This window comes from Phyllobates terribilis, unplaced genomic scaffold, assembly GCF_046119375.1.
Source record: "Phyllobates terribilis strain yellow unplaced genomic scaffold, ASM4611937v1 Scaffold_1__5_contigs__length_1240528914, whole genome shotgun sequence".
Classification (NCBI taxonomy): Eukaryota; Metazoa; Chordata; class Amphibia; order Anura; family Dendrobatidae; genus Phyllobates; species Phyllobates terribilis.
Genome location: NW_027362761.1, coordinates 601,261,177 through 601,288,647, shown reverse-complemented (window position 1 = coordinate 601,288,647; position 27,471 = coordinate 601,261,177). Strand labels below are relative to the sequence as shown.

General features: G+C 45.2%; 1 protein-coding gene across 1 annotated transcript; it reads right to left on the bottom strand.

The window, feature by feature from the left end:
- Positions 1-313: 313 nt before the first annotated feature.
- LOC141149109 (uncharacterized) lies at positions 314-26,393 on the bottom strand. The gene is made up of 4 exons (XM_073636870.1): positions 25,412-26,393; positions 6,093-6,185; positions 5,854-5,971; positions 314-1,525 (listed from the first exon to the last, which is right to left on the bottom strand). Exons 1-4 carry the CDS (start codon positions 26,390-26,392, stop codon positions 318-320), a joined length of 2,400 nt encoding a protein of 799 aa, XP_073492971.1. The 5' UTR covers position 26,393; the 3' UTR covers positions 314-317.
- Between the last annotated feature and the right edge of the window lie 1,078 nt (positions 26,394-27,471).

The following is a 27,471-nucleotide window of genomic DNA, read 5'->3' as shown; positions in this document are numbered from 1 at the left end:
GGCCTAGAAAACTTGGTGCCGTCCTTTAAAATTATCGAGGCCATACAAAATAATAGATGTAGTAGCTTTTGATGTGGGGTGTACTCATTTTTGCATCAACTAATTTGAGTAAAACTGAAGATTTTGTAATGAGAGTTATATTATTACTTTCATGTTTTGATTGCAAAAAAATGTTCTCTGAAACTTAGTGTTGGCTAAATTGTAGAAATTGATCTTGTGTTCAGTGAGCTATTAAATAAAATCTTACTCATCAAAGGGGGTGTACTCATTTATGCTGAACAATGTTTATTAAACTTTATAAAACACAGTGAACATAATTACACTTTCTTTCCCATATGACTTCTCTCATGTTTTACAAGGTGCGATTTATGTATAAAAGATTTCCCACATTCTGAACATGAATACGGCTTCTCTCCTGTGTGACTTCTCTGATGAATAAGAAGTTTTGATTTATTCCTAAACCTTTTCTCACATTGTAAACAAGAAAACGGTTTCTCTCCTGTGTGAATTCTTTGATGTCTAATAAAATTCCCTTTAACTGTGAAGGACTTCCAACATAGTGAACATGAATACAGATTCTCTCCTGTGTGAATTTTCTCGTGTATCACAAGTTTTGATTTCTCTGTAAAACATTTCCCACATTCTGGACATGAATACGTCTTTTCTCCTGTGTGAATTCTTTGATGTTTAACAAGATCTGATTTACTTCCAAAACATTTCCCACATTCCGAACATGAAAATGGCTTCTCTCCTGTGTGAATTTTCTCGTGTGTCACAAGATTTGATTTCTCTGTAAAGCATTTCCCACATTCGGAACATGAATAAGGCTTTTCTCCTGTGTGAATTCTCTGATGTTTAACAAGTTGTGATTTATCTGGAAAGCACCTTCTACATTGTAAACATGAAAAAGGTTTTTCCCCTGTGTGAATTCTTAGATGTTTAACAAGGTTTGATTTACTACTAAAACATTTCCCACATTCCGAACATGAAAATGGCTTCTCTCCTGTATGAATTCTCTGATGTGCAATAAGACCCCAGTTATTCGTGAACGACTTTCCACATTCTGAACATGAATACGGCTTCTCTCCTGTGTGAATTCTCTGATGTGTAATAAGATCCCCTTTATGTTTGAAGGACTTCCCACATTCTGAACATGAAAATGGTTTTTCTCCTGTGTGAATTCTCTCATGTATAACAAATTGTGATTTATATGTAAAGAATTTCCCACATTCTGAACAGGAGTATGGCTTTTTTCCTTTGTGTTTTCTTTGTGTTAAAAAATCTGAGCTTTTTGTAAATTGCTTGTCACACTGAAATCTTGAATCCACTTTGCCACCTGGACTTTTGGTAATAATGTGAGATTGCTCAGGAGATGATTCCTCATGATCAGGAGGATTATAAGAAAGTGAAGTGCTGTGAAGTCCAGAAGGTGCAGGAAGGGTGAAGAGGTTTTCTCCATTAGAGTGCTTCCTGATATCTTCTTTTTCACAATTTAGTGATGAACCGTTATTCTCACAAGGATTTCCTATCAGGATGAAAGATAGATTAGACGTGAGTTTTTTCTTTAACACAAAAGATATTTCTGAATGTATTTTCTGGATCTCACAATGAAGACCCTCGTCAGTGAAAGTAGCGGTAATAAGGAGGACAACTACATGCCATAACATTAACACAATGACGGGTAAAGTGAATGACACTTATAAACTGGCGACATTGGCACAAGTCAGGGGTGGCAGAGATTAGACAGCAAATAGTTCTTTAAGTGGTAATTACTGATGACAGGTTCCCTTAATGTACCTCCAGTGCCATTTCACTCTCTCAAGCTTCGTATCTTGCCCTTAGTATAGAAAAGTGTCCACGTAATTAAAGAAGATGTCCACTACTATTAAAAATGCCCCCAATGAAATTAACCCGTTGAGAGAAGATTTCTTTTAATTACCTAGCTTTGTCTTTATTGGCAGTGAGCGGCGCTATCGCTGGCCACTCACCGGCATCACGTGACCCCCGGCCTCGGCCGGCTCTTGCTTCACCTGATGTCACGTCAAGTGAGGCGTGACTCGGTGATGCGATCCCCGCGGTGGACGCCGGGCTGTGGGTGGGGTTACCCCGCGCGTCACACCCAGCATCCACCGCGCACTTTCCCAATGAATGCAAGGTAATTGTGATTCACAAAATGTTATAGAATTGAACAGTGAAGAAAAAAAAAATTACATTTTTACCGCTATAATGTTATTTTAGCCCCAGATTTTACATTTTCACAAGGGGAAATGGGTAAAAATGACCACATAATTTGTTATACAATTTCTGCTGAACGGGGCAATACCCCATATGTGTCTGTACTGTACTGCTTAGCCACATGGCGAGACTCGGGGGGGAAGGAGCGCTATTTGACTCTTGGAGAACAAACTTCAGTAGAACAGTTTGCAGACTCCATATACAAAGCCCCTAAGTGGCAGAAGAGCAGAATCCCCCCCACAAGTGACACCAGTTTGCAAATTACACCCCTATGGAAATGTATCTACAGGTGTAGTGATGAATTTGACTCCATGGGTGCTTTCCAGAAACGAGCAGTAATGGATGTTGCGAAGTGAAAATGCAAATATTCCATTATAGTGGTCAGTACATTGTAGTGTCCGGTACGTTGCAGTGCCCTTACGTTGTAGCGCCCAGTACATGATTCCCAGCTAGTGCTTTCTGGAGAAATAAATTGTCTCTCCTCGCTACAGTAATGCCAAACATGTGGATGCTAACTGCACACGGTGGGGCTCAGGAGGAGGGGGCATTTGGATTTGGGAGCGCAGATGTCACTGGATTTCTTTAAGTGGGAGCCAAGTCACTTTTCCAGAGCCTTTGTGCTACCAGTAATATGGACACCCCCTATATTACTGTTTACAGATGATGAACCTGAGTGGGGACTTGTTTTTTCTGGGTTGAGTAGAAGCTCTTAATGGTGGCATTTTGGGGTACAGAACATTTTGGAGCATATTTATCCTGTGCTGTACGCTGAACACTTACAGTGGGTACGGGAAGTATTCAGACCCCTTAAAATTTTTCACTCTTTGTTTCATTGCAGCCATTTGGTAAATTCTAAAAAGTTCATTTATTTTTCTCATTAAAGTACACTCTGCACACCATCTTGACTGAAAAAAAGCAGAAATGCAGACAATTTTGCAGATTTATTAAAAAAGAAAAACTGAAATATCACATGGTCATAAGTATTCAGACCCTTTGCTCAGACACTCATATTTAAGTCACATGCTGTCCATTTCCTTGTGATCCTCCTTGAGATGGTTCTACTCCTTCATTGGAGTCCAGCTGTGTTTAATTAAACTTATAGGACTTGATTTGGAAAGGCACACACCTGTCTATATAAGACGTCACCGCTCACAGTGCATGTCAGACCAAATGAGAATCATGAGCTCAAAGGAACTGCCCAAGGAGCTCAGAGACAGAATTGTGGCAAGGCACAGATCTGGCCAAGGTTACAAAAGAATTTCTGCATTACTCAAGGTTCCTAAGAGCACAGTAGCCTTCATAATCCTTAAATGGAAGAAGTTTGGGACCACCAGAAGTCTTCCTAGACCTGGCCGTCCAGCCAAACTGAGCAATCGTGGGAGAATAGCCTTGGTGAGAGAGGTAAAGAAGAACCCCAAGATCACTGTGGCTGAGCTCCAGCGATGCAGTAGGGAGACTGGAGAAAGCTCCACAAAGTCAATGATCACTGCATCCCTCCACCAGTCGGGCCTTTATGGCAGAGTGGCCAGATGGAAGCCTCTCCTCACTGCAAGACATATGAAAGCCCGCACAGAGTTTGCTCAGAAACACATGAAGGACTCACAGACTATGAGAAATAAGATTCTCTGGTCTGATGAGATGAAGATAGAACTTTTTGGTGATAATTCTAAGCGGTATGTGTGGAGAAAACCTGGCACTGCTCATGACCTGCCCAATACAATCCCTACAGTGAAACATAGTGGTGGCAGCATCATGCTATGGGGGTATTTTTCAGCTGCAGGGACAGGATGACTGGTTGCAATTGAAGTAAACATGAATGCAGCCAAGTACAGAGATATCCTGGATGAAAACCTCTTCCAGAGTGTTCTGGACCTCAGACTTGGCCGAAGGTTCACCTTCCAACAAGACAGTGACCCTAAGCACACAGCTAAAATAACAAAGGAGTGGCTTCAGAACAGCTCTGTGACCATCCTTGACTGGCCCAACCAGAGCCCTGACCTAAACCCAATTGAGCATCTCTGGAGAGACCTGAAAATGTCTGTCCACCAACGTTCACCATCCAACCTGACGGAACTGGTGAGGATCTGCAAGAAAGAATGGAAGAGGATCTCCAAATCCTGGGGTGAAAAACTTGTTGCATCATTCCCAAGAAGACTCATGGCTGTACTAGCTCAAAAGGGGGCTTCTACTCAATACTGAGCAAAGGGTCTGAATACTTATGACCATGTGATATTTCAGTTTTTCTTTTTTAATACATTTTCATAAATTTCTACATTTCTGGGGTTTTTTTCAGTCAAGATGGGGTGCAGAGTGGACTTTAATGAGAAAAAAAATGAACTTTTTAGAACTTACCGAATAGCTGCAATGAAACAAAGAGGGAAAAATTTAAAGGGGTCTGAATACTTTCCATACCCACTGTACATCGGGGTTTCCATCTAAATCTACAAAATACATGATTCAGATGACACCCCCGAGGGATCCATTCAGAATAATGAGGCAGCAGAGTTACACCGGACTCCGTCTAGCCTCTGGTCGCCTGCGCTTTTATGCACGCTGAAAAAGATGGACATCACAGGATCATAGGCCAGACGGCGTCCACAGCGCCTCATTATAGGGAATCTTCCCCCGGGGTTCTGTCCGAATCGCAAGCTCAGTCATTTATATGGCAGCATGAGACTTGTGTAAGAATAATATGAAAGTAAAAGATGGAAGTAATATTAAAAAACACAATTAGGAAAATTAAAAATGTGCTTCATAAATCATTAAGACGTGGTGTGAATGCGGCCCAGTTATTCATCGGTGCGCAACCGGACTCTGTACAAGAGCAGCCGCGCCATCACCGGACGCTTCTGCTGTGATGTGGACGGCGGATAAAGCTTCACTGCATCGGAGACTTCATACAATATCACACACCGGTCATCGTCAGGCGCCGCTAATCATAGTCACATGCCAATCATCATCGTCATACGCCAATCATCATCACACGTCACTAATCATAGTCACATGCCAATCATCATCGTCATACACCAGTCATCATCATCACACGCCGCTAATCATAGTCACATGCCAATCATCATCGTCATACACCAGTCATCATCATCACACGCCGCTAATCATAGTCACATGCCAATCATCATCATCATACACCAGTCATCATCATCACACGCCGCTAATCATAGTCACATGCCAATCATCATCGTCATACGCCAGTCATCATCATCACACGCCGCTAATCATAGTCACATGCCAATCATCATCGTCATACGCCAGTCATCATCACACGCCGCTAATCATAGTCACATGCCAATCATCATCATCATACGCCAGTCATCATCATCACACGCCACTAATCATAGTCACATGCCAATCATCATCGTCATACGCCAGTCATCATCATCACACGCCACTAATCATAGTCACATGCCAATCATCATCGTCATACGCCAGTCATCATCATCACACGCCGCTAATCATAGTCACATGCCAATCATCGTCATACGCCAGTCATCATCATCACACGCCAATCGTCATCATCACACGTCAATCATCATCGTCACATGCCAATCATCATCGTCATACGCCAGTCATCACCATCACACGCCGGTCATTATTACATACCTGTGGAAACATCTACCGGAATCTCCTCCTTCCCGTCACTCACACACGGCTGATCCCCCCTCGTCATCGCTTCTTCTTCTGTCTCGTCCTTCACTTTATTCTTAGTCGGATCTTCCTCCTGATATATCAGATGTAACAATCAGCACAATACAAGAAACCACCAAAATCTGTGACATCTATGACCTCAATCAGAAATGTCCCCCATATACAGATCCAGTACAGGGCTCAGCACCATCTACCTGATGACCCTCCGGGATGTTGTGATTCTCCTCTGGACAGTCCTGGGGATACAGAGGACGGGGACATCTCTCTGGTGGATTTCTTTCCATGAGTCCATCTGTAGGAAACACATAGTGACAGAATACAGTGACATGTAAAAGTTTGGGCACCAATGGTCAAAATTACTGTTATTGTGAACAGTTAAGTTGAAGATGAAATAATCTCTAAACGGCCTAAAGTTAAAGATGACATTTCCTTTGTATTTTAGGCAAAACAATAAATAATAAACTATATATACAGTGGTGGCCAAAAGTATTGGCACCCCTGCAATTCTGTCAGATAATACTCAGTTTCTTCCTGAAATGATTGCAATCACAAATTCTTTGGTATTATTCTCTTCATTTAATTTGTCTTCAATGAAAAAACACAAAAAGAATTGTCCTAAAGCCAAATTGGATATAATTCCACACCCAACCTAAAAAAGGGGGTGGACAAAAGTATTGGCACTGTTTGAAAAATCATGTGATGCTTCTGTAATTGGTGTAATTAACAGCACCTGTAACTTACCTGTGGCACCTAACAGGTGTTGGCAATAACTAAATCACACTTGCAGCCAGTTAACATGGATTAAAGTTGACTCAACCTCTGTCCTGTGTCCTTGTGTGTACCACATTGAGCATGGAAAAAAGAAAGAAGACCAAAGAACTGTCTGAGGACTTGAGAAACCAAATTATGAGGAAGCATGAGCAATCTCAAGGCTACAAGTCCATCTCCAAAGACCTGAATGTTCCTGTGTCTTCCGTGCGCAGTGTCATCAAGAAGTGTAAAGCCCATGGCACTGTGGCTAACCTCCCTAGATATGGACGGAAAAGAAAAATTGACGAGAGATTTCAACGCAAGATTGTGCGGATGGTGGATAAAGAACCTCGACTAACATCCAAACAAGTTCAAGCTGCCCTGTAGTCCGAGTGTGCAACAGTGTCAACCCGTACTATCCGTCAGCGTCTGAATGAAAAGGGACTGTATGGTAGGATACCCAGGAAGACCCCACTTCTTACCCCGAGACATAAAAAAGCCAGGCTGGAGTTTGCCAAAACTTACCTGAGAAAGCCTAAAATGTTTTGGAAGAATGTTCTCTGGTCAGATGAGACAAAAGTAGAGCTTTTTGGGAAAAAGCATCAACATAGAGTGTACAGGAAAAAAAAAAGAGACAAAGAAAAGAACACGGTCCCTACAGTCAAACATTGCGGAGGTTCCCTGATGTTTTGGGGTTGCTTTGCTGCCTCTGGCACTGGACTGCTTGACCGTGTGCAGGGCATTATGAAGTCTGAAGACTACCAACAAATTCTGCAGCATAATGTAGGGCCCAGTGTGAGAAAGCTGGGTCTCCCTCAGAGGTCATGGGTCTTCCAGCAGGACAATGACCCAAAACACTTCCAAAAGCACTATAAAATGGTTTGAGAGAAAGCACTGGAGACTTCTAAGGTGGCCAGCAATGAGTCCAGACCTGAATCCCATAGAACACCTGTGGAGAAATCTCAAAATGGCAGTTTAGAGAAGGCACCCTTCAAATATCAGGGACCTGGAGCAGTTTGCCAAAGAAGAATGGTCTACAATTCCAGCAGAGCATTGTAAGAAACGCATTGATGGTTACCGGAAGCGGTTGTTCGCAGTTATTTTGGCAAAAGGTTGTGCAACCAAGTATTAGGCTGAGGGTGCCAATACTTTTGTCGGGCCCATTTTTGGAGTTTTGTGTGAAATGATCAATGATTTCATTTTTGCTTCATTCTCTTTTGTGTTTTTTCATTGAAGACAAATTAAATGAAGATAATAAGACCAAAGAATTTGTGATTGCAATCATTTTCAGGAAGAAACTGAGTATTATCTGACAGAATTGCAGGGGTGCCAATACTTTTGGCCACCACTGTATTTTCATCTTTTACATTTAAAAAAAATTCAATAAGGAAAAATGGTTAAATGCAAAAGTTTTGGCACCCGGCAAGGTTAGTACCTAGTAGCGCCCCCTTTTGAAAGTATCACAGCTTGTAAATGCTTTTTGCAGCCAGACAATAGTCTTTCAATTCTTGTTTGAGGGATTTTCATTCATTCTTCCTTGGAGAATTCTTCCAGTTCTGTGAGATTCTTGGGTCGTCTTGTATCCTCTGCTATTTTGAGGTATAGCCACAGATTTTCAATGATGTTCAGGGGACTGTGAGGGCCATTGTAAAACCTTCAGCTTGCGCCTTTTGAGGTAATCTATTGTGGATTTTGACATGTGTTTAGTATCATTAACCATTTGTAGAAGCCATCCTCTTTTTACCTTCAGCTTTTTTGCAGATGGTGTTATGTCTGTATCAAGAATTTGCTGAAATTTCATGGAATCCATTCTTCCCTCTACCCGTTCCCTGTGCCATTGGCTGCAACACAACCCCAAAGCATGATTGATCCACCACCATGTTCTTTTACTAAAATTCTGTGCCCTTTTTTCTCCACACAACTTTGATCATTGCTCTATTTTAACCTCATCTGTCCACAAGACTTGTTTACAAAATGCATCAGACCTTCTTAGATGTACTTTTGCACTTCTGACGCTGAATTTCATGGTGAGGATGCAGTAGAGGTTTTCTTCTGATGACTCTTCCATGAAGGCCATATTTGTGCAGGTGTCTCTGAAGAGTACAACAATGTACCACAACTACAGAGTCTGCTAAATCTTTCTGAAGGTCTTTTGCAGTCAGGCGGGGGTTCTGATTTGCCTATCTAGCAATCCTACTGAAAATTTGCTTGGTCTTCCAGACCTTATTTTGACTTCCACTGTTTCTGTTAACTGCCATTTCTTTATTACATTTTGAACCAAGGAAAAGGCAACTTGAAAACGCTTTGCTCATAGCCTTCTCCTGCTTTCTGGGCCTCCACCATTTTTAGAGTGCTAGACAGCGGATTAGAAGAAGCCATGGCTGCGGTTATTTTGGCACAATGTTAGAGTAAGCTGTGTTTTTATAAAGCTGTAAATTTGCATCACCTGGCCTTTCCTAACGATGATAGTGAATGAGCCATAACCCTAACAGGATAAGTAAGATCTGAATCATTGGTCAAAGTTATCTGAGCACACAAATGTCCAAGGGTAATACAAAGGAAATGTGTCATCTTTAACTTTAGGTCTTTTAGAGATCATTTCATCTTCAACTTGCTTAACTGGTCACAATAACAGGAATTTGGCCAGGGGTGCCCAAACTTTTACATGCCACTGTAGATTGTGTCATGCAATGATGGAAGTAGTAGTAGATGACCACAGAACGGACATGACAGTCTCCCCTCCTCACCATGCTGATCGGCCCATATTGCGGTCGCCTCTTGTGCTCCATGTATAACCTCAACCTTAATATCAATCAGATCTTCACCCTAAAAAAGAACAATGTAAGATGAGCTCAAATCCCATCACGTCACGGTCAGATGTTGTGGGGACTTCAGTGTCATCTACCTGATGATCCTCCGGGATGTTGTGATTCTCCTCTGGACAGTCCTGGGGATACAGAGAACGGGGACATCTCTCTGGTGGATTTCTCCCCCTGGATCCATCTGTGGAGACACACAGACTGAATACATGACCTGCCGTGTATCTGTCTATATATGGGACTCGTCTCTCAGAACCAGTAATTCTATGTTTATGTATCTGTGAATAAATTACATTGTTGTGGTCCTCACCACCGGTACCGAGGTCCCAGCACATTGTGGCCTCAAGTATGAAGTGATAATCAGCGAGGCCAAAGCCTAATGCTCTCTGCTCTGGACTCGGAGGATGAGGACCCTGAGGAGAGGGACAGAGAAGACCCTCGTCAGTCAGATGGAGGAGGCGTACTAAAAAACACAACTTCTCCAAGTTTCGTCTCCAGGGATGGAGCCACAGAGGAGCTGGAGAAAGCTCCACATTTCTATCCATTGGTTTCCTCTCCTAATTCACTGTATGGAGATTGGGGGAAGGACGGTGACCATTTACCAGTGATTGTATTTTGAGAGCTCATGATGTCACCATGTGGACACGGCCTCCCTCCTGGACAGGATCCTCTGGGATCACTCAGAGAGAACCTGATCTATTAAAAGACGGGTTACCGCATTTTTCTTCTTCTTTAAATAGAGATAAATCTCAACAGCCGCCTCGGTATAAACACTAAAATAAGCAGCAAGTGCAGCGTTTGTCTCTAAAGGAGGAAAAAAGGCACATGTACGACTAACGTACGAAGTCACAGAACCCGGAAGGACGGTGTTGTGGGGAGCACCCGGTACACAGCGGTTAGTACCTATCAATGTGTAGAAAGGACAACTAGAGAGCAGGCACCGGGGTCATGGGCGCTTACTGATGCACACGGGGAGCCAAGGAGAGATTGTCTGGTCAGACTCCACAGAAAAGCTCCATAATACATATTCTTCTGAACAAACAGCTCTGTAAGGGAGACTTACAATTATTACCACCAGACCCGGATCTTTGATTGAAGTCCCCATCATTTTTGCTTTGTCTCCCAAAATGAGAACAAATGTTTTTTTTAATAAAAATAAATCTATCTATCTACATACATATACACACACACACATATATATATTATTATTTGGCAAAATAAAGTATTATTATTTGGCATTTCACGTCAGGATTTATCTCACACGGTAAAAGCCAAAAGAAAAAAACACATCAGAAACACCTCCCCAAAACTGCAATGAAAAAACAAAAATCAAAAAAAGTCACCAATAAAAATGTCAACGGCCATTCAAGAAGAGAAGCCCTCACACAGCTCCGATAACGGAAGATAAAGTGATGGGTGTCAGGAACAGTTCTGAAAATGGCAGCGACGTCGTTCTTACCACCCGATAAATGCTGAGAAACAAAACCCAAAAAGCCGGACGCCCGACCACGACTGATGACGACATTGAGCCTGCACCGATTCTGAGGGACGGACGAGCGACAGCGGATTAGGGGGAAAATCATAAGTAAATTAACCCCCGACTCTGCTGAGTAAAGATCCACGACAGACTCAGGTACCGAAAGATCTCACAGGAGAGAACGGACAGAAGCGCTGGGACATCTGCAGACAAAATGTGACCGATGCTCTAAGGAAGGTGAAAGATTCTGAAAGAAGCCGCCGAGGACGAAGACTCAAGACTGATGAAGACGACAGCGGAGAAACCGCGACTCACAGATCAGAAGAGAAGAATCAGGGAATGAAAGCTGTGAGAAAATGTAGAGAAAACCAGAGCAAGTCTGGAGAAAAATCATCTATTATAGGACGAGGCCGAGAGACGTCATCACATCCACCGGAGCCAACAAGCGTCTCCTCTCACCTGGTGTTGTCAGAGGCCGGAGCTCCTCCATCATCACCTCCTGGTACCGATCCTGGTGTCCTTCTAGATACTCCCACTCCTCCATGGAGAGATAGACAGCGACGTCCTGACACCTTATAGGAACCTGACAACAACGACACCGTCATCACCCAGAATCCTCCAGTGCTGTCCTGTATAATGTCCCAGCAGTCACCTCTCCGGTCATCACCCAGAATTCTCCAGTGCTGTCCTGTATAATGTCCCAGCAGTCACCTCTCCGCTCATCACCCAGAATCCTCTAGTGCTGTCCTGTATAATGTCCCAGCAGTCACCTCTCCGGTCATCACCCAGAATTCTCCAGTGCTGTCCTGTATAATGTCCGAGCAGTCACCTCTCCGGTCATCACCCAGAATCCTCCAGTGCTGTCCTGTATAATGTCCCAGCAGTCACCTCTCCGCTCATCACCCAGAATCCTCCAGTGCTGTCCTGTATAATGTCCCAGCAGTCACCTCTCCGGTCATCACCCAGAATCCTCCAGTGCCGTCCTGTATAATGTCCCAGCAGTCACCTCTCCGGTCATCACCCAGAATCCTCCAGTGCTGTCCTGTATAATGTCCCAGCAGTCCTCTCTCCGGTCATCACCCAGAATCCTCCAGTGCTGTCCTGTATAATGTCCCAGCAGTCATCTCTCCAGTCATCACCCAGAATCCTCCAGTGCTGTCCTGTATAATGTCCCAGCAGTCACCACTCCACTCATCACCCAGAATCCTCCAGTGCTGTCCTGTATAATGTCCCAGCAGTCACCTCTCCGCTCATCACCCAGAATCCTCTAGTGCTGTCCTGTATAATGTCCCAGCAGTCACCTCTCCGGTCATCACCCAGAATCCTCCAGTGCTGTCCTGTATAATATCCCAGCAGTCACCTCTCCGGTCAGCAGCTCAATCATCTTGTTGCTGAGCTCTAGGATCTTCTTCTTCTTCCTCTCATGTATCGGGGGGTGCGGGGGAGGCTCTGTGATGGGGTCCGGGCTCCGCCCTCCTGACTCCTGGAGATGGATGATGGGAGTCACACCCTCCCCCGGTGTCTTCCTCGCTATTGTGTAATCCTGTGTATGGAGAGAGACACTTAGGGAGAAGAATTCCTTCCCGACTCCAGATCTGACAATCAGTAGAAATCCCGGGATCAATAACCGTCTCCAGTAATCTGGGGCCATAACCTGGAATATTATTACACTCAGGACAGACATCCAGGCCCCTCTACAGCTCTTATAGGGAATCCCCATGACAACTCCTCCTGGCAGAGAGCTGCACACAATCACTGCTCTTACAGTAAAGAATCCTTCTCTTCCTCTTCTGGATTTCCTCTTCCCGATGTCGGACTTGTTACATAACACAATAAAGCTGACAGAAATGTAGAGGAGTTACCTCTCCGCTCAGCAGGGAGATGATCTCCAGGGTGAAGTGTAATAATCTTCTGGTGGTCTCGTCCTCGTCCATCCTCGGGGTCATTCAGGAGAAGGAGGGATGAACACTGGATCAGCTGGAGGGATCTCGTCCTGCCGGCGTCTTCATGATAAAGGAGAAAATGGAGATCACAGGGGACGATATAACGACAATCACTGAATTCTGCCCCAAATATCCGACATTTATCAGGAAGAATCTGGAAGAAAAGCCACAAACTCCACCGTGGCCTCCTCCGCCGATCTGACCGTTCATTATCAGCCTCGTAGGAGGACGGTCACCGTGGTAACTACACCTCCAGCGGGGGCGGTCACTGTGGTAACTACACCTCCAGCGGGGCCGGTCACCGTGGTAACTACACCTCCAGCGGGGGCGGTCACTGTGGTAACTACACCTCCAGCAGAGGACGGTCACTGTGGTAACTACACCTCCAGCGGAGGACGGTCACCGTGGTAACTACACTGCCAGCGGGGGCGGTCACTGTGGTAACTACACCTCCAGCGGGGGCGGTCATTGTGGTAACTACACCGCCAGCGGGGGGCGGTCACCGTGTTAACTACACCTCCAGCAGAGGACGGTCACCGTGGTAACTCCACCTCCAGCGGGGGGCGGTCACCGTGTTAACTACACCTCCAGCAGAGGACAGTCACCATGGTAACTCCACCTCCAGCGGGGCCGGTCACCGTGGTAACTACACCGCCAGCGGGGGCGGTCACCGTGTTAACTACACCTCCAGCAGAGGACGGTCACCGTGGTAACTCCACCTCCAGCGGGGGACGGTCACCGTGGTAACTCCACCTCCAGCAGAGGACGGTCACCATGGTAACTCCACCTCCAGCGGGGGACAGTCACTGTGGTAACTCCACCTCCAGCGGGGGACGGTCACCGTGGTAACTCCACCTCCAGCGGGGGACGGTCACCGTGGTAACTCCACCTCCAGCGGGGGACGGTCACCGTGGTAACTCCACCTCCAGCGGGGGACGGTCACCGTGGTAACTCCACCTCCAGCGGGGGCGGTGAGGTGAGGAGGAGCCGCTGCACATCCCCCATACAACACTGAGGAGCCGCAGTCACATGGAGCAGGAGCCTCCACAGGAACAGCTCTGATCTCACCCCACACTCTCCTCTCACAGATTCACCACAAACCCTCCCTGTAATCTCACCGGAATGGCGGGAAGCGGAAACCTGCTGCTGGCTGATACCAGAGAGCAAGAGCTGCGCACACCCAGGACGGAGCTGCTGCACTGAGAGCGGGAGGACCTGTGGTGACGTCACCGCCATGTGATCAGGGGGCGGGGCTCAGGAGAGAAGTGGTGAAGGACCTGTGGTGACGTCACCGCCATGTGATCAGGGGCGGAGCTCAGGAGAGAAGTGGTGAAGGACGTGTGGTGACGTCACCGCCATGTGATCAGGGGGCGGGGCTCAGGAGAGAAGTGGTGAAGGACGTGTGGTGACGTCAGCGCCATGTGATCAGGGGGCGGGGCTTCGGGTGGTGATTGGCTCCGCAGTGTTTCCTCACAGACTGTAATGATTCTATAAAGTTATAATGGTGAAGGAGCTGTGATGAGGCTGCGGTCATGTGACAGTGATGACGTCACCGCAGCTCCTCCCCCTCAGGGGTCATTGCCCCGCCCAGATCTGCAGATGATCCCGGCGCAGTCGCTCCTCCGGCTCCTCCTCTCTCTGACGTCACATAGTGGCCGCTTTCTCCAGTGATGAGGATTTCTCTGCTCCCGGAGGTTCTGTAAGTCCAGTAGTCTCATCAGGTCCACATCTATAGTAAGTTCATCTGTTTCCCCAGTCAGGGCTCGCTCTCCCTTCAATCTGATAAAACCCCAGACTGCGTCCGTACCCAGTAATCCTCGGATTCTCTGCTCAGCGGCGTTTTGTTTTCCAGCTCCGATCGGATCGCACGCACCCATATAATCTACAGGTGCGTGTGAAACATCGCGCTGCACTCAGATACCACCCGAGTGCAGTGCGATTCCCGCCAATGCCAGCACCAGAGGAGATGGAGATAGTGATTTCCCCGTCCCCTCCGCAGCCGTGCGAGAGGATCAGAGCATGGAGCACTGACATTCAGCTCCCGCTCGCAGCAGAGCAGCAGCGAGTGTCATTAGCATATCGCATCGGGGGGTCTCGCATCGCATACCGTACACTAGTGGGACCCCGGCCTAAGAGATACGTCTGTGTCTTGTATAGCAGAGCGGAGTTGTACAGATACCTGTCTTTACGTAGGCTCAGGTTCTCCCGGGTGCGACTCAGCCTCAGCATCCTCCCGCGCCATCTCCTCCTCTCCATGTTGTTGTGCAGAGTTCTCGGCGCCATCTTGTGATGAGGGTCTGGAGAAGTTTTAATATTTTATTTATTATTTTTTTTCTCCTATTTTTTTAATTTTAAAAAATGTTATTAAAATGTTCTAATGCTGATAATTTAGTCGTCCGTTCAGATATTAAAATATTCACCCAATGAGAAATGAAAGCAATTCTAAACCCAAAACCCTTCTATGACCTGATCACTGTTAAATGGTACGATGATTATTATCTTACTTGTTTTAACTTCTGCTTTCTCACATCTCGCCCACCCTTTAACACATTCTGTGCACTCTCTCCATATCCACCCCTCCCTTCTCCCCTCCCTCATGTATAACTCTGAGGCTCTACTGACATTTCTCACCCACTCCAAACCATCCACTACCTCCATACAGCACTCAAAACGCTCATACAAATCATTGCACCACCTGCTCTTTCTCTTTTTTCTCCTTCTCCTAGTCACTGGCGACATCTCCCTCAATCCTGGGCCTCCCTGCACTAGCATGCACCACTCTCCTCCAGCGGCATATAGAAACCCAGCTAATCTTATTAACATTCACTGCATGCCCTCTCCTATTGCTTTCATTGTGCTCTCTGGAACGCATGGTCTGTGTGTAACAAACTAACTTACACTCACGATTTTTTCCTCTCTAATTCCGTTCACCTTCTGGCTATTACAGAAACCTGGACCCAGCATTCAGACACCACCGCAGCTGCTGCTCTCTCATTTAGTGGGCTGAAATTTTCACATACAACCAGACCTGAGAATAGACAAGGTGGAGATGTTGGTTTGCTCCTTTCACCACAATGTGCTTTCCAGGTCATCCTCCCGGTTCCCTAACTTATGTTTCCTTCCTTTGAAGTCCACACCGTCAGACTCTTCAAACCCTTCTCCCTGTGAGTGGCAGTTGTGTATCGCCCTCCAGGCTTCTGCCGCCAGTTCCTGGATCACTTTGCCACCTGGCTTCCTCACTTTCTATCCTGTGACATCCCCACCCTCATCATGGGAGACTTTAACATCCCCATCAATGATCTCCTCTCCCAATCTGCCTCTCAACTACTTTCTCTAAAACCCTCATTCGGCCTCTCACAGGTTACTAATAGTGTTGAGCGAGTATGTTCTGTTAACCCTTTCGGTGAGTATGCTCGGGCCGAGCTCCGAGTATTTCCAGCTGCTCGGTGATTTGTTTGAATCGCTCCTGTGTGCATGATTTGCAACTGTTTGACAGCTTTATTATATGTAAGGAATGTCTATTTCTAACACATTCCTCACATGTAATAAAGCTGTCAAACAGTTGCAAATCATGCATATTCAGAACAGAACATACTCGCTCAACACTAGATAATGTATGTAAAGCGCTGCGGAATATGTTAGCGCTATATAAAAATAAAGATTATTATTTTTTATAGTTACTAACTCTCCTACACATGAAGATGGGAATACTCTGGACCTGGTTTTCTCCCGTCTATGCTCGCTGCATGACTTTACTAACTCCCCTCTCCCGCTCTCGGACCACAACCTTCTTTCCTTCTCTGTCAAGAACCATCTACTCACCCGGGACACCCCCAATTACCACACTTATAGGAATACACGTACCATTAATACCCAGCAGCTTATGGACAATCTCCACACATCTTCTGCCCCCATCTCCTCCCTCTCCTGTCCAGACTTGACATTGTCACACTACAATAATACACTGAAGAGCGCCCTAGATGAAGCAGCACCTTCTACACGCAGAAAGACCCAACACAGGCAACGGCAGCCCTGGCACACAATGCAAACACGCTTTCTTCAGCGTTGCTCAAGGTGTGCTGAGCGTCAGTGGAGAAAATCTCTTTTAGCAGAAGACTTCATCCACTATAAATTCATGCTCAAAACCTATAACTCTGCCCTTCATCTGGCCAAACAATCCTACTTCACCCCCCTCATCACTTCACTGTCCAACCATCCAAAATGACTTTTTGAAACCTTAAACTCCCTCCTGAAACCTAAAGCACAGGCCCCCACCACCAACCTCAGCGGGGAGGATCTGGCCACATATTTCCTAGAAAAAAATCAATCACATCCATCAGGACATCTCAGCCCAATCTCCTCAGTGCCTGGATCCCCTTCCCTGCCGGACTTCAAGCTCACTAGCCATCTTTGAGCCTGTTACAGAAGAAGGAGTTACCCAGCTTCTCATTTCTTCTCGACCTACAACCAGCAACAGTGACCCCATTCCTTCACATCTCTCTCTCACCGGTGGTCACCACTCACCTGACTAAAATAATAACCTCTCCCTTTCTTCAGGTATCTTTCCCTCATTTGAACATGCCATCATAACCCCTTTACTTGAAAAGCCATCCCTGGACCAGAACTGCGCTGCTAACTACAGACCCGTCTCTAATCTTCCTTTCATCTCTAAACTCCTGGAACGCCTGGTCCACTCCCATCTAATCCGCTATCTCTCAGATAACTCCTCGACCCTCTACAATCTGGTTTCCGCTCCTTACACTCCACTGAAACTGCCCTCACTAAAGTCTCTAATGATCTACGAACAGCTAAATCCAAAGGTCACTGCTCCCTGCTGATTCTCCTGGAACTCTCTGCAGCCTTTGACACTGTGGATCACCAGCTCCTCCTCACTATGCTCCGCTCTATCGGGTTCAAGGACACTGTTCTCTCCTGGTTCTCCTCCTACCTCTCTGACCACTCCTTCACTGTATCTTTTTCCGGCTCCTCTTCCTCTCCTCCTCCCCTTACTATCGGGGTCCCGCAGGGCTCAGTCCTAGGCCCCCTCCTCTTCTCTCTATACGCTGCCCCTATTGGACAAACAATCAGCAGATTTGGGTTCCAGTATCATCTCTATGCTGACGACACCCAACTATACACCTCTTCACCTGACATCACCCCTACCCTAATACAAAATACCAAGTATTGTCTGTCTGCTGTCTCTAACATCATGTCCTCCCTCTATCTATCTTAAACTGAATCTCTCCAAAACTGAACTTCTTGAGTTTCTCCCCTCTACTAACCCAACTCTACCTGACATTGAAATTACCTTGGATGGTTCAACCATAACTCTCAGCAGCAAGCCCGCTGCCTTGGGGTCATATTCTACACTAACCTTTCCTTTATTCCCTATATCCGATCACTCACTCGCTCTTGCCACCTGCATCTTAAAAACATCTCCAGAATCCGACCTTTTCTCACCTTTGAAACTGCTAAAACTCTTACTGTCGCTCTTATTCACTCTCGTCTGGACTACTGCAACTCTCTTCTGATCGGTCTCCCTCTTACCAAACTTTCTCCTCTCCAATCCGTCCTGAATGCGGCAGCCAGGGACGTATTTCTGTCCAGCCGCTTCACCGATGCCTCCATCTTGTGCCAGTCATTGCTCTGGTTGCCCATTTGCTACAGGGTCCAATATAAACTCATCGCTCTCACCCACAAAGCTCTCCACAGTTCTGCACCACCTTGTATCTCCGCTCTCATCTCTGTCTATCGTCCTACACGTGCCCTCCGTTCTACAAAGGACTTAACATCCCCCATAATCCGAACCTCGCACATCCGTCTCCAAGACTTCTCTCGTGCTGCGCCAGTTCTCTGGAATGCTCTACCCCAGACGATCTGACTGATGCCTAGCCCCCATGTCTTCAAACGCGCTTTAAAATCCCATCTCTTTAAACCAGCCGACCACCTCAACTACTCAGTAAATTAACTTTCCCCTGTTCCCTCCTTCTAAATATTATTCAGAATCTGCTCCCTACTCTTCATCTGTCTCCACACCCTCCATGCACACGATAACTGCACTCGATACTTGATTATTGCACTTATACATACGGGCTGATGACCGGATCATGCAGCTTTATATGAAAATCCCTATTTATTATAATTGTCAGACCTGAAATAACAAGCACTTTTCACCTATTGTGTCCCCCCATTGCCTTGTAGAATGTAAGCGTGCGAGCGGCCGGACCCTCACTCCTAATGTAACTGTTTACACTGTCTTACCTTGTATTGAATTTATTGTCTGTACATGTCCCCGCTTAATTGTAAAGTGCTGCGGAATATGTTGGCGCTATATAAATAAAACTTATTATGTTTTTTTTGCATTTCCTATATACGCCTATATATATATATTTGTGGCAATGTGTATTGGTGTAAAATTACATATTTTATTTGATAGTTAATATACTTTGTTATGGCTTTTTTTTCATTTTTGTGTATATACACTGCTGAAAAAAATAAAGGGAACACTGAAATACCCCATCCTAGATCTGAATGAATGAAATATTCTCATTGAATACTTTGTTCTGTAGAAAGCTGAATGTGCTGACAACAAAATCACACAAAAATCATCAATGGAAATCACATTTATTAACCAATGGAGGCCTGGATTTGGAGTCACCCCCAAAATTAAAGTGGAAAAACACACTACAGGCTGATCCAACTTTGATGTAATGTCCTTAAAACAAGTCAAAACGAGGCTCAGTATTGTGCGTGGCCTCCACGTGCCTGTATGACCTCCCTACAACGCCTGGGCATGCTCCTGATGAGGTTGCGGATGGTCTTCTGTGGGATCTCCTCCCAGACCTGGACTAAAGCATCCGCCAACTCCTGGACAGTCTGTGGTGCAACGTGACGTTGGTGGATGGCGCGAGACATGATGTCCCAGATGTGCTCAATCGGATTCAGGTCTGGGGAACGGGCAGCCAGTCCATAGCTTCAATGCCTTCATCTTGCAGGAACTGCTGACACACTCCAGCCACATGAGGTCTGGCATAGTCCTGCATTAGGAGGAACCCACGGCCAAACACACCAGCATATGGTCTCACACGGGATCTGAGGATCTCATCTTGATACCTAATGGCAGTCAGACTACCTCTGGCGAGCACATGGAGGGTTGTGCGGCCCTCCAAAGAAAAATGCCACCCCCCCCCTCATTACTGACCCACTGCCAAACCGGTCATGCTGAAGGATGTTGCAGGCAGCAGATCGCTCTCTACGGCGTCTCCAGACTCTGTCACATGTGCTCAGTGTTAACCTGCTTTCATCTGTGAAGAGCACAGGGCGCCAGTGGAGACTTTGCCAATACTGGTGTTCTGTGACAAATGCCAAGCGTCCTGCACGGTGTTGGGCTGTGAGCACAACCCCCATCTGTGGACCTCGGGCCCTCATACCACCCTCATGGAGTCGGTTTCTAACCGTTTGTGCAGACACATGCACATTTGTGGCCTGCTGGAGGTCATTTTGCAGGGCTCTGGCAGTGCTCCTCCTGTTCCTACTTGCACAAACACGGAGGTAGCGGTCCTGCTGCTGGGTTGTTGCCCTCCTACGGCCCCCTCCACGTTTCCTGGTGTACTGGCCTGTATCCTGGTAGCGCCTCCAGCCTCTGGACACTAAGCTGACAGACACATCAAATCTTCTTGCCACAGCTCGCATTGATGTGCCATTCTGGATGAGCTGCATTACTTGAGCAACTTCTGTGGATTGTAGAGTCCGTCTCATGCTACCACGAGTGTGAAAGCACAACCAACATTCAAAACTGACCAAAACATCAGCCATAAAGCATTGGTACTGAGATGTGGTCTGTGGTCCCCACCTGCAGAACCACTCCTTTATTGAGTGTGTCCTGATAATTGCCAATAATTTCCATCTATTGTCTATTCCATTTGCACAACAGCGTGTGAAATTGATTGTCAATCAGTGTTGCTTCCTAAGTGGACAGTTTGATTTCACAGAAGTTTGATTCACTTGGAGTTATATTCTGTTGTTTAAGTGCTCTCTTTATTCTTTTGAGCAGTGTATACCGTATTTTTCAGACCATAAGACGCACCTAGGTTTTAGAGGAGGAAAATAAAAAAATAAAAATTTAAGCAAAAAATGTGGTCATGATGCACTTTTAAGGGGGAGGGGGTCTTCTGCTGACACTGGTATAGGGGTAATGTCCCCCAATTCTGACAATATCCCCCATCCTGGTATATATGCCGTCCCCCTTCCTTTTATATGTGGTCTCCATCCCCATCCTGGTATGTCCGGCATCCCTCCATCCTGGTATGCATGGCACCCTTCATACCTATCCTGGTATGCATGGCTCCCTCATCCTTATCCTGGTATGCATGGCACCACTCATTCCTAATCCTAGTATGCATGTCACCCATCATCCCTGTCCTGGTATGCATGGCACCCCTCATCCCTGTCCTGGCATGCATGGCACCCCTAATCCCTGTCCTGGTATGCATGGCAGCCCTCATCCCTGTCCTGGTATGCATGGCACCCCTCATCCCTGTCCTGGTATGCAAGGCACCCCTCATCCCTGTCCTGGTATGCAAGGCACCCCTAATCCCTATCCTGGTATGCATGGCACCCTTCATTCCTGTCCTGGTATGCATGGCACCCCTCATCCCTGTTCTGGTATGATTGGCACCCCTAATCCCTGTCCTAGTATACATGGTCCCCCTAATCCCCATCAGGCTGCACATAAAAAATAAATAAACACTCCTACTCACCTCTCTTCTCTCTCCTCCAGCGCTGCGTCCTGTCTGCCTGCACTGATCTCTCCATGTGAGCCGAGCATGACGTCACTGCCATGCGCGGCTCACAAGGAGAGATCAGCTGCCGGAAGTCACTGCTCCCCACGCTGGGTCTGTGTGCTCGGGGAGCAGTGACTTCACTCTCCTAAATAGCCGTCACACAGCGGAGCCGCGCCACTCATTAAAGGGCATGAATATTCACCCCCTCCCCACGCCAATGGGCATGGAGAAAAGTTGAATATTCATGCCCTTTAACAGCGGGCACAGGAGATAGCCGGCAGCAGCCGCAGCGCGGCTACACTGTATACCGCTATTAAGGAGCATGAATATTCAGTGCTCCCCACGCTCATGGTCGTGGGGAGCAGTGAATATTCATTTTCTTTAGCAGCGGGGACAGTGTAGGCTGCAGCGGGCGGCTGCTGCCTCCTGTGCCCACTCCTCCATCGATACCGCTCCCCCCACACCCCACATAAATATACACACCCCCCAACATTCGGACTATAAGACGCACCCCCCATTTTTCTCCAAAATTTTGGAGGAAAAAAGTGCGTCTTATGGTCCGAAAAATACGGTATTTTATATAATGAGACTAATATGATTATATGAATGTTTATAGTTTTCTTCATTTTTTATTTCATTGTGATGTCATTTCCTTGTTTTTTTCTATATAAATGTTGTATTTCTATGTGATTGGCCACAATTGAGAAAAGCTCTGGAGGAGCTGAAACGTTTTGCAGATTTGCTGATGTGGAATAAATGATTGATTGACTACAGGTGAGGGCCGGGATCTCTTTCCTTTCCCCCTCCATTACTAACCTGAGGGCTTGAAGACAGCTGTGTTTTTTGACAAATCACAGCTGTCATCAACCCTAACCACCATTACCCCGATCGCCACCGCACCAGGGCAATCGTGAAGAGCTGTGCAAAGTGCCAAAATTGGTGCGCCATTTCTGAGGAGGCTGAGGGCTGGTATTTTTAGGCTGGGAAGGGCCCAGTAACCGAGGACCTTCCCACCCTGATAATATCCGCTCACAGCTGTCTGCTTTACCTTTGCTGGTTATCAAAAATAGGGAGGATTCCACATCACTTTTTTCATTTATTAGCTAAACACAAGTACAGTAAACTCCACACACAGGGCAGTAATTATATATCTCACGGATATCGATCATCTATCTCGATCTTTGCACATCTAACACCTAAATATCTGTCATTTCTATTCTGCACTCTCTTCCGGCACGTGTCACACAGACGTATGTGCGGATGTCACACTTTATGTCATCTGTGTGCAGGACGTACTGACGTCCGAGCTGCCGGCAAAAAACGGACATGTCCGGTCCGTGTGACCATGTGCGCAGCCTATAGATTATAATGGGTGTACGTGTGTGTCTCCGGTACGTGTGAAGGGGGCCTAAAGGGTATGAGCACTTCTAGTATGAATTACCAGTAGGGGGCGTGACCACTTAAAGTGCCTAGGGCAGCATGAATGCCAGATACGGCCCTGAGCACAGCCCTAATAAAGTCATTAGAGCTGCAGATAAAGGGGGCTCGATCACAGCTCTGGATAGTGGGTTGTATGAGCCGGAGGTTATGAACATGGGTGACGATACTAATATATGCCGCACTCTAGATGGAGATCCTACTAATTCATACAATACCCCCTTACATTGTCTTTTGGAGGAGGGTTTGGTATCGGCTGTACTTAATGCCAAACAAATAGAACGATTAAAGGAAAATCACCCACAATGTCCAATATTTCATACATTACCGAAAACTCACAAAGAAGGAAACATCCATCAGTCTAGAGATACATTCAATACTGGCTGCAGAGAAGATTCCTATAATATAGTGAATATTACCAGAAAACATTTACCTATGTTATACACCGACAAGGATCCAGCAACAAGAAAGACAACTGACACGTGGAGGACAAACACCAAAGGTTTCATTGAATGTGGGAGAAATAAATGTGGTTTCTGCAAGTCTGTGCACAAAGCAAAAATGTCTGCATCTACTAACCATAATAAACCCTATAATATCCGACATCTCATTAGTTGTAGCTCCACACGTCATTGACACCATACAATGTGAAGCTTGTCTGCTGCAATATGTGGGGGGCACGGTCAGACCCTTACGTCACCGCATTGGGGACACGTTAGGGACGTTCTTGGCCCCACAACACGTAATACATCTGCAGCATCACAACATCTCATACAACACAATAGGGATTAATCACTTTACAGTTGTGGGTATTGAATATGTCACCAGACCAGCTAAGGGGGAGATTGGTATAAAAAGTACACCCCCGAGAAGCCTTGTGGATTCTGGAATTGGACTCCAGATTCCTCAGTGATATGAAGCTTCCTTCAGACCTTGTATCCATTTACTGAATTGTGTTTTTCCTCTTTTATAGTAATTATACATAATATACACATTATAGATGCAGACACTTCATTCTTCTATTGCACGGATGCTTTTTGTTGTGGACATATGATCATCCATAGGGGTAATGTAGACATACTTGCACATGTCCATTTGGGGCTGGGGGTCTCCGCTGTGCATTAGACCCTATGATGTGTATAAGAAGCCGGTTACTGGTGATTTATTATGTCATGAAGAAGAACTGAACACAAATACCAGGTAGAAACGCAGAGATGTTTTGCTCCTATCTGTTTTTTAATGTTTCTAGGATTTTAATTTGATTTGTTCAATAAGTTTTTGGTTTTATTCACACTGGAAAACAAGTGCTGGATTATCAGTAACTTTCTTTGTCCCATCCATTCCTTCCCAACTGTGATTTTTCATCCAAGCACTGAGAGATGAGCTGAAAGCAGACATATTTTTCTATAGAGGAATGGCAGACATGGGTGTTGTCTACATAGAAAGCCTCTCCTAAATCCCATACACAAAAAAGCCGCCCTACAATCTGCCAGGACACATGCGGAAACATATGAAGACTCCTGGGACTTTATACTCTGGAGTGATGAGACCAAGATAAATGGTTTTTTTTTTGGAACTGATGGCTTCAAAACTGTATGACATTGAAGAGGTGAGGAATACAATGAGAATGCATGGTGTCTACAGTGAGACCTGGTGGTGGCCGTGTCCTTATGTGCGGCTGCATGAGGGGCTACATTTCATTGATGGTATCTTGAATTCACAGATGTTCTGCTCTATAGTGACAGAAAAGATGCTGCCATCACTCTGTTCCCTTGGTAGGCCACTGTTACATTTCTGAAGAACAGGGTGACAGTGATTCAGTGGCCAAGTGTCTCCTGATCTGAACCCAACCAAACACCTATGGGGAATTCTGTAGAGACAAGTTGTCATCGCTCCATCCAGCATCCAGGCTCTAAGAGCTCGTTATCGAAAGAGAGATAAAAGATAATACTATATCTATGTCACTAAGTTGTTCACTCCAGGCCTAGAAAACTTGGTGCCGTCCTTTAAAATTATGGAGGCCATACAAAATAATAGATGTAGTAGCTTTTGATGTGGGGTATACTCATTTTTGCATCTACTAATTTGAGTAAAACTGAAGGTTTTGTAATGAGAGTTATATTATTACTTTCATGTTTTGATTACAAAAAAATGTTCTATGAAACTTAGTGTTGGCAAAATTGTAAAAATGTATATTGTGTTCACTGAGCTATTAAACAAAATCTTACTCATCAAAGGGGGTGTACTCATTTATTCTGAACAATGTTTATTAAACTTTATAAAACACAGTGAACATAATTATACTTTCTTTTCCGTATGACTTCTCTCATGTTTTACAAGGTGTGATTTATGTATAAAAGATTTCCCACATTCTGAACATGAATACGGTTGTTCTCCTGTGTGAATTCTCTGATGTTTAACAAGATGTGATTTATAACTAAAACACTTCCCACATTCTGAGCATGAATATGGTGACTTTCCAGTTTGAATGCTCTGATGTCTACTAAGATGCCCTTTATTTGTGAAGGACTTCTCACATAGTGAACACAAAAATGGTTTTTCTCCTGTATGAATTCTCTGATGTCTAATAAGATTCCCTTTATTTCTGAAGGACTTCTTACATTCTGAACATGAATACTGCTTCTCTCCTGTGTGAATTTTCTCGTGTCTCACAAGTTTTGATTTCTCTGTAAAGCATTTCCCACATTCTGGACATGAATATGGCTTCTCTCCTGTGTGAATTCTATCATGTCTAATAAGACTTCCTTTACCTGTGAAGGACTTTCCACATTTTGAACATGAATACGGCTTTTCTCCTGTGTGAATTCTCTGATGGATAACAAGCTGTGATTTTTCTGGAAAGCATCTTCTACATTGTAAACATGAAAAAGGTTTTTCCCCTGTGTGAATTCTTTGATGTTTAACAAGGTCTGATTTACTTCTACAACATTTCCCACATTCTGAACTTGAAAATGTTTTTTCTCCTGTGTGAATTCTCTCATGTATAATAAATTGTGATTTATATGTAAAGCATTTCCCACATTCTGAACAGGAGTATGGCTTTTTTCCTTTGTGTTTTCTGTGTGTTAAAAAATCTGAGCTTTTTGTAAATTGCTTGTCACACTGAAATCTTGTATCCACTTTGCCCCCTGGACTTTTGGTAATAATGTGAGATTGCTCAGGAGATGATTCCTCATGATCAGGAGGATTATAAGAAAGTGAAGTGCTGTGAAGTCCAGGAGGTGCAGGAAGGGTGAAGAGGTTTTCTCCATTAGAGTGCTTCATGATATCTTCTTTTTTGCAATTTAGTGATAAACCGTTATTCTCACAAGGATTTCCTGTAAGGAGGAAAGATAGATTACATGTGATTTTTTCAACAACACAAAAAAGGATTTCTAAATGTATTTTATGGATCTCACAATGAAGACCCTCGTCAGTGAAAGTACCGGTAATAAGGAGGACAACTACATGCCATAACATTAACACAATGACGGGTAAAGTGAATGACACTTATAAACTGATGACATTGGCACAAGTCAGGGGTGGCAGAGATTAGACAGCAAATAGTTCTTTAAGTGGTAATTACTGATGACAGGTTCCCTTAATGTACCTCCAGTGCCATTTCACTCTCTCAAGCTTCGTATCTTGCCCTTAGTATAGAAAAGTGTCCACGCAATTAAAGAATATGTCAACTACTATTAAAAATGCCCCCAATGTAATTAACCCATTGAGAGAAGATTTTTTTAATTACCTTGCTTTGTCTTTATTGCCTGTGAGCGGCGCTATCGCTGGACACTCACCGGCAACACGCGACCCCCGGCTGCAGCCGGCTCTTGCTTCCCCTGATGTCACGTCAAGTGAGGCGTGACTCGGTGATGTGATCCCCGCGGTGGATGCCGGGCTGTGGGTGGGGTTTCACCGTGCGTCACACCCAGCATCCACCGCGCACTTTCCCAATGAATACAAGGTAATTGTGATTCACAAAATGTTATTCAATTGAACGGTGAAGAAAAAAAAATTACATTTTTACCACTATAATATTATTTTAGCCCCAGATTTTACATTTTCACAAGGGAAAATGGGTAAAAATGACCACATAATTTTATACAATTTCTGCTGAACGGGGCAATATCCCATATGTGTCTGTACTGTACTGCTTAGCCACATGGCGAGACTCGGGAGGGAAGGAGCGCTATTTGACTCTTGGAGAACAAACTTTAGTAGAACAGTTTGCAGACTTCATATACAGAGCCCCGAAGTGGCAGAAGAGCAGAATCCCCCCTCAAGTGACACCAGTTTGGAAATTACACCCCTATGGAAATGTATCTACAGGTGTAGTGATGAATTTGACTCCATGGGTGCTT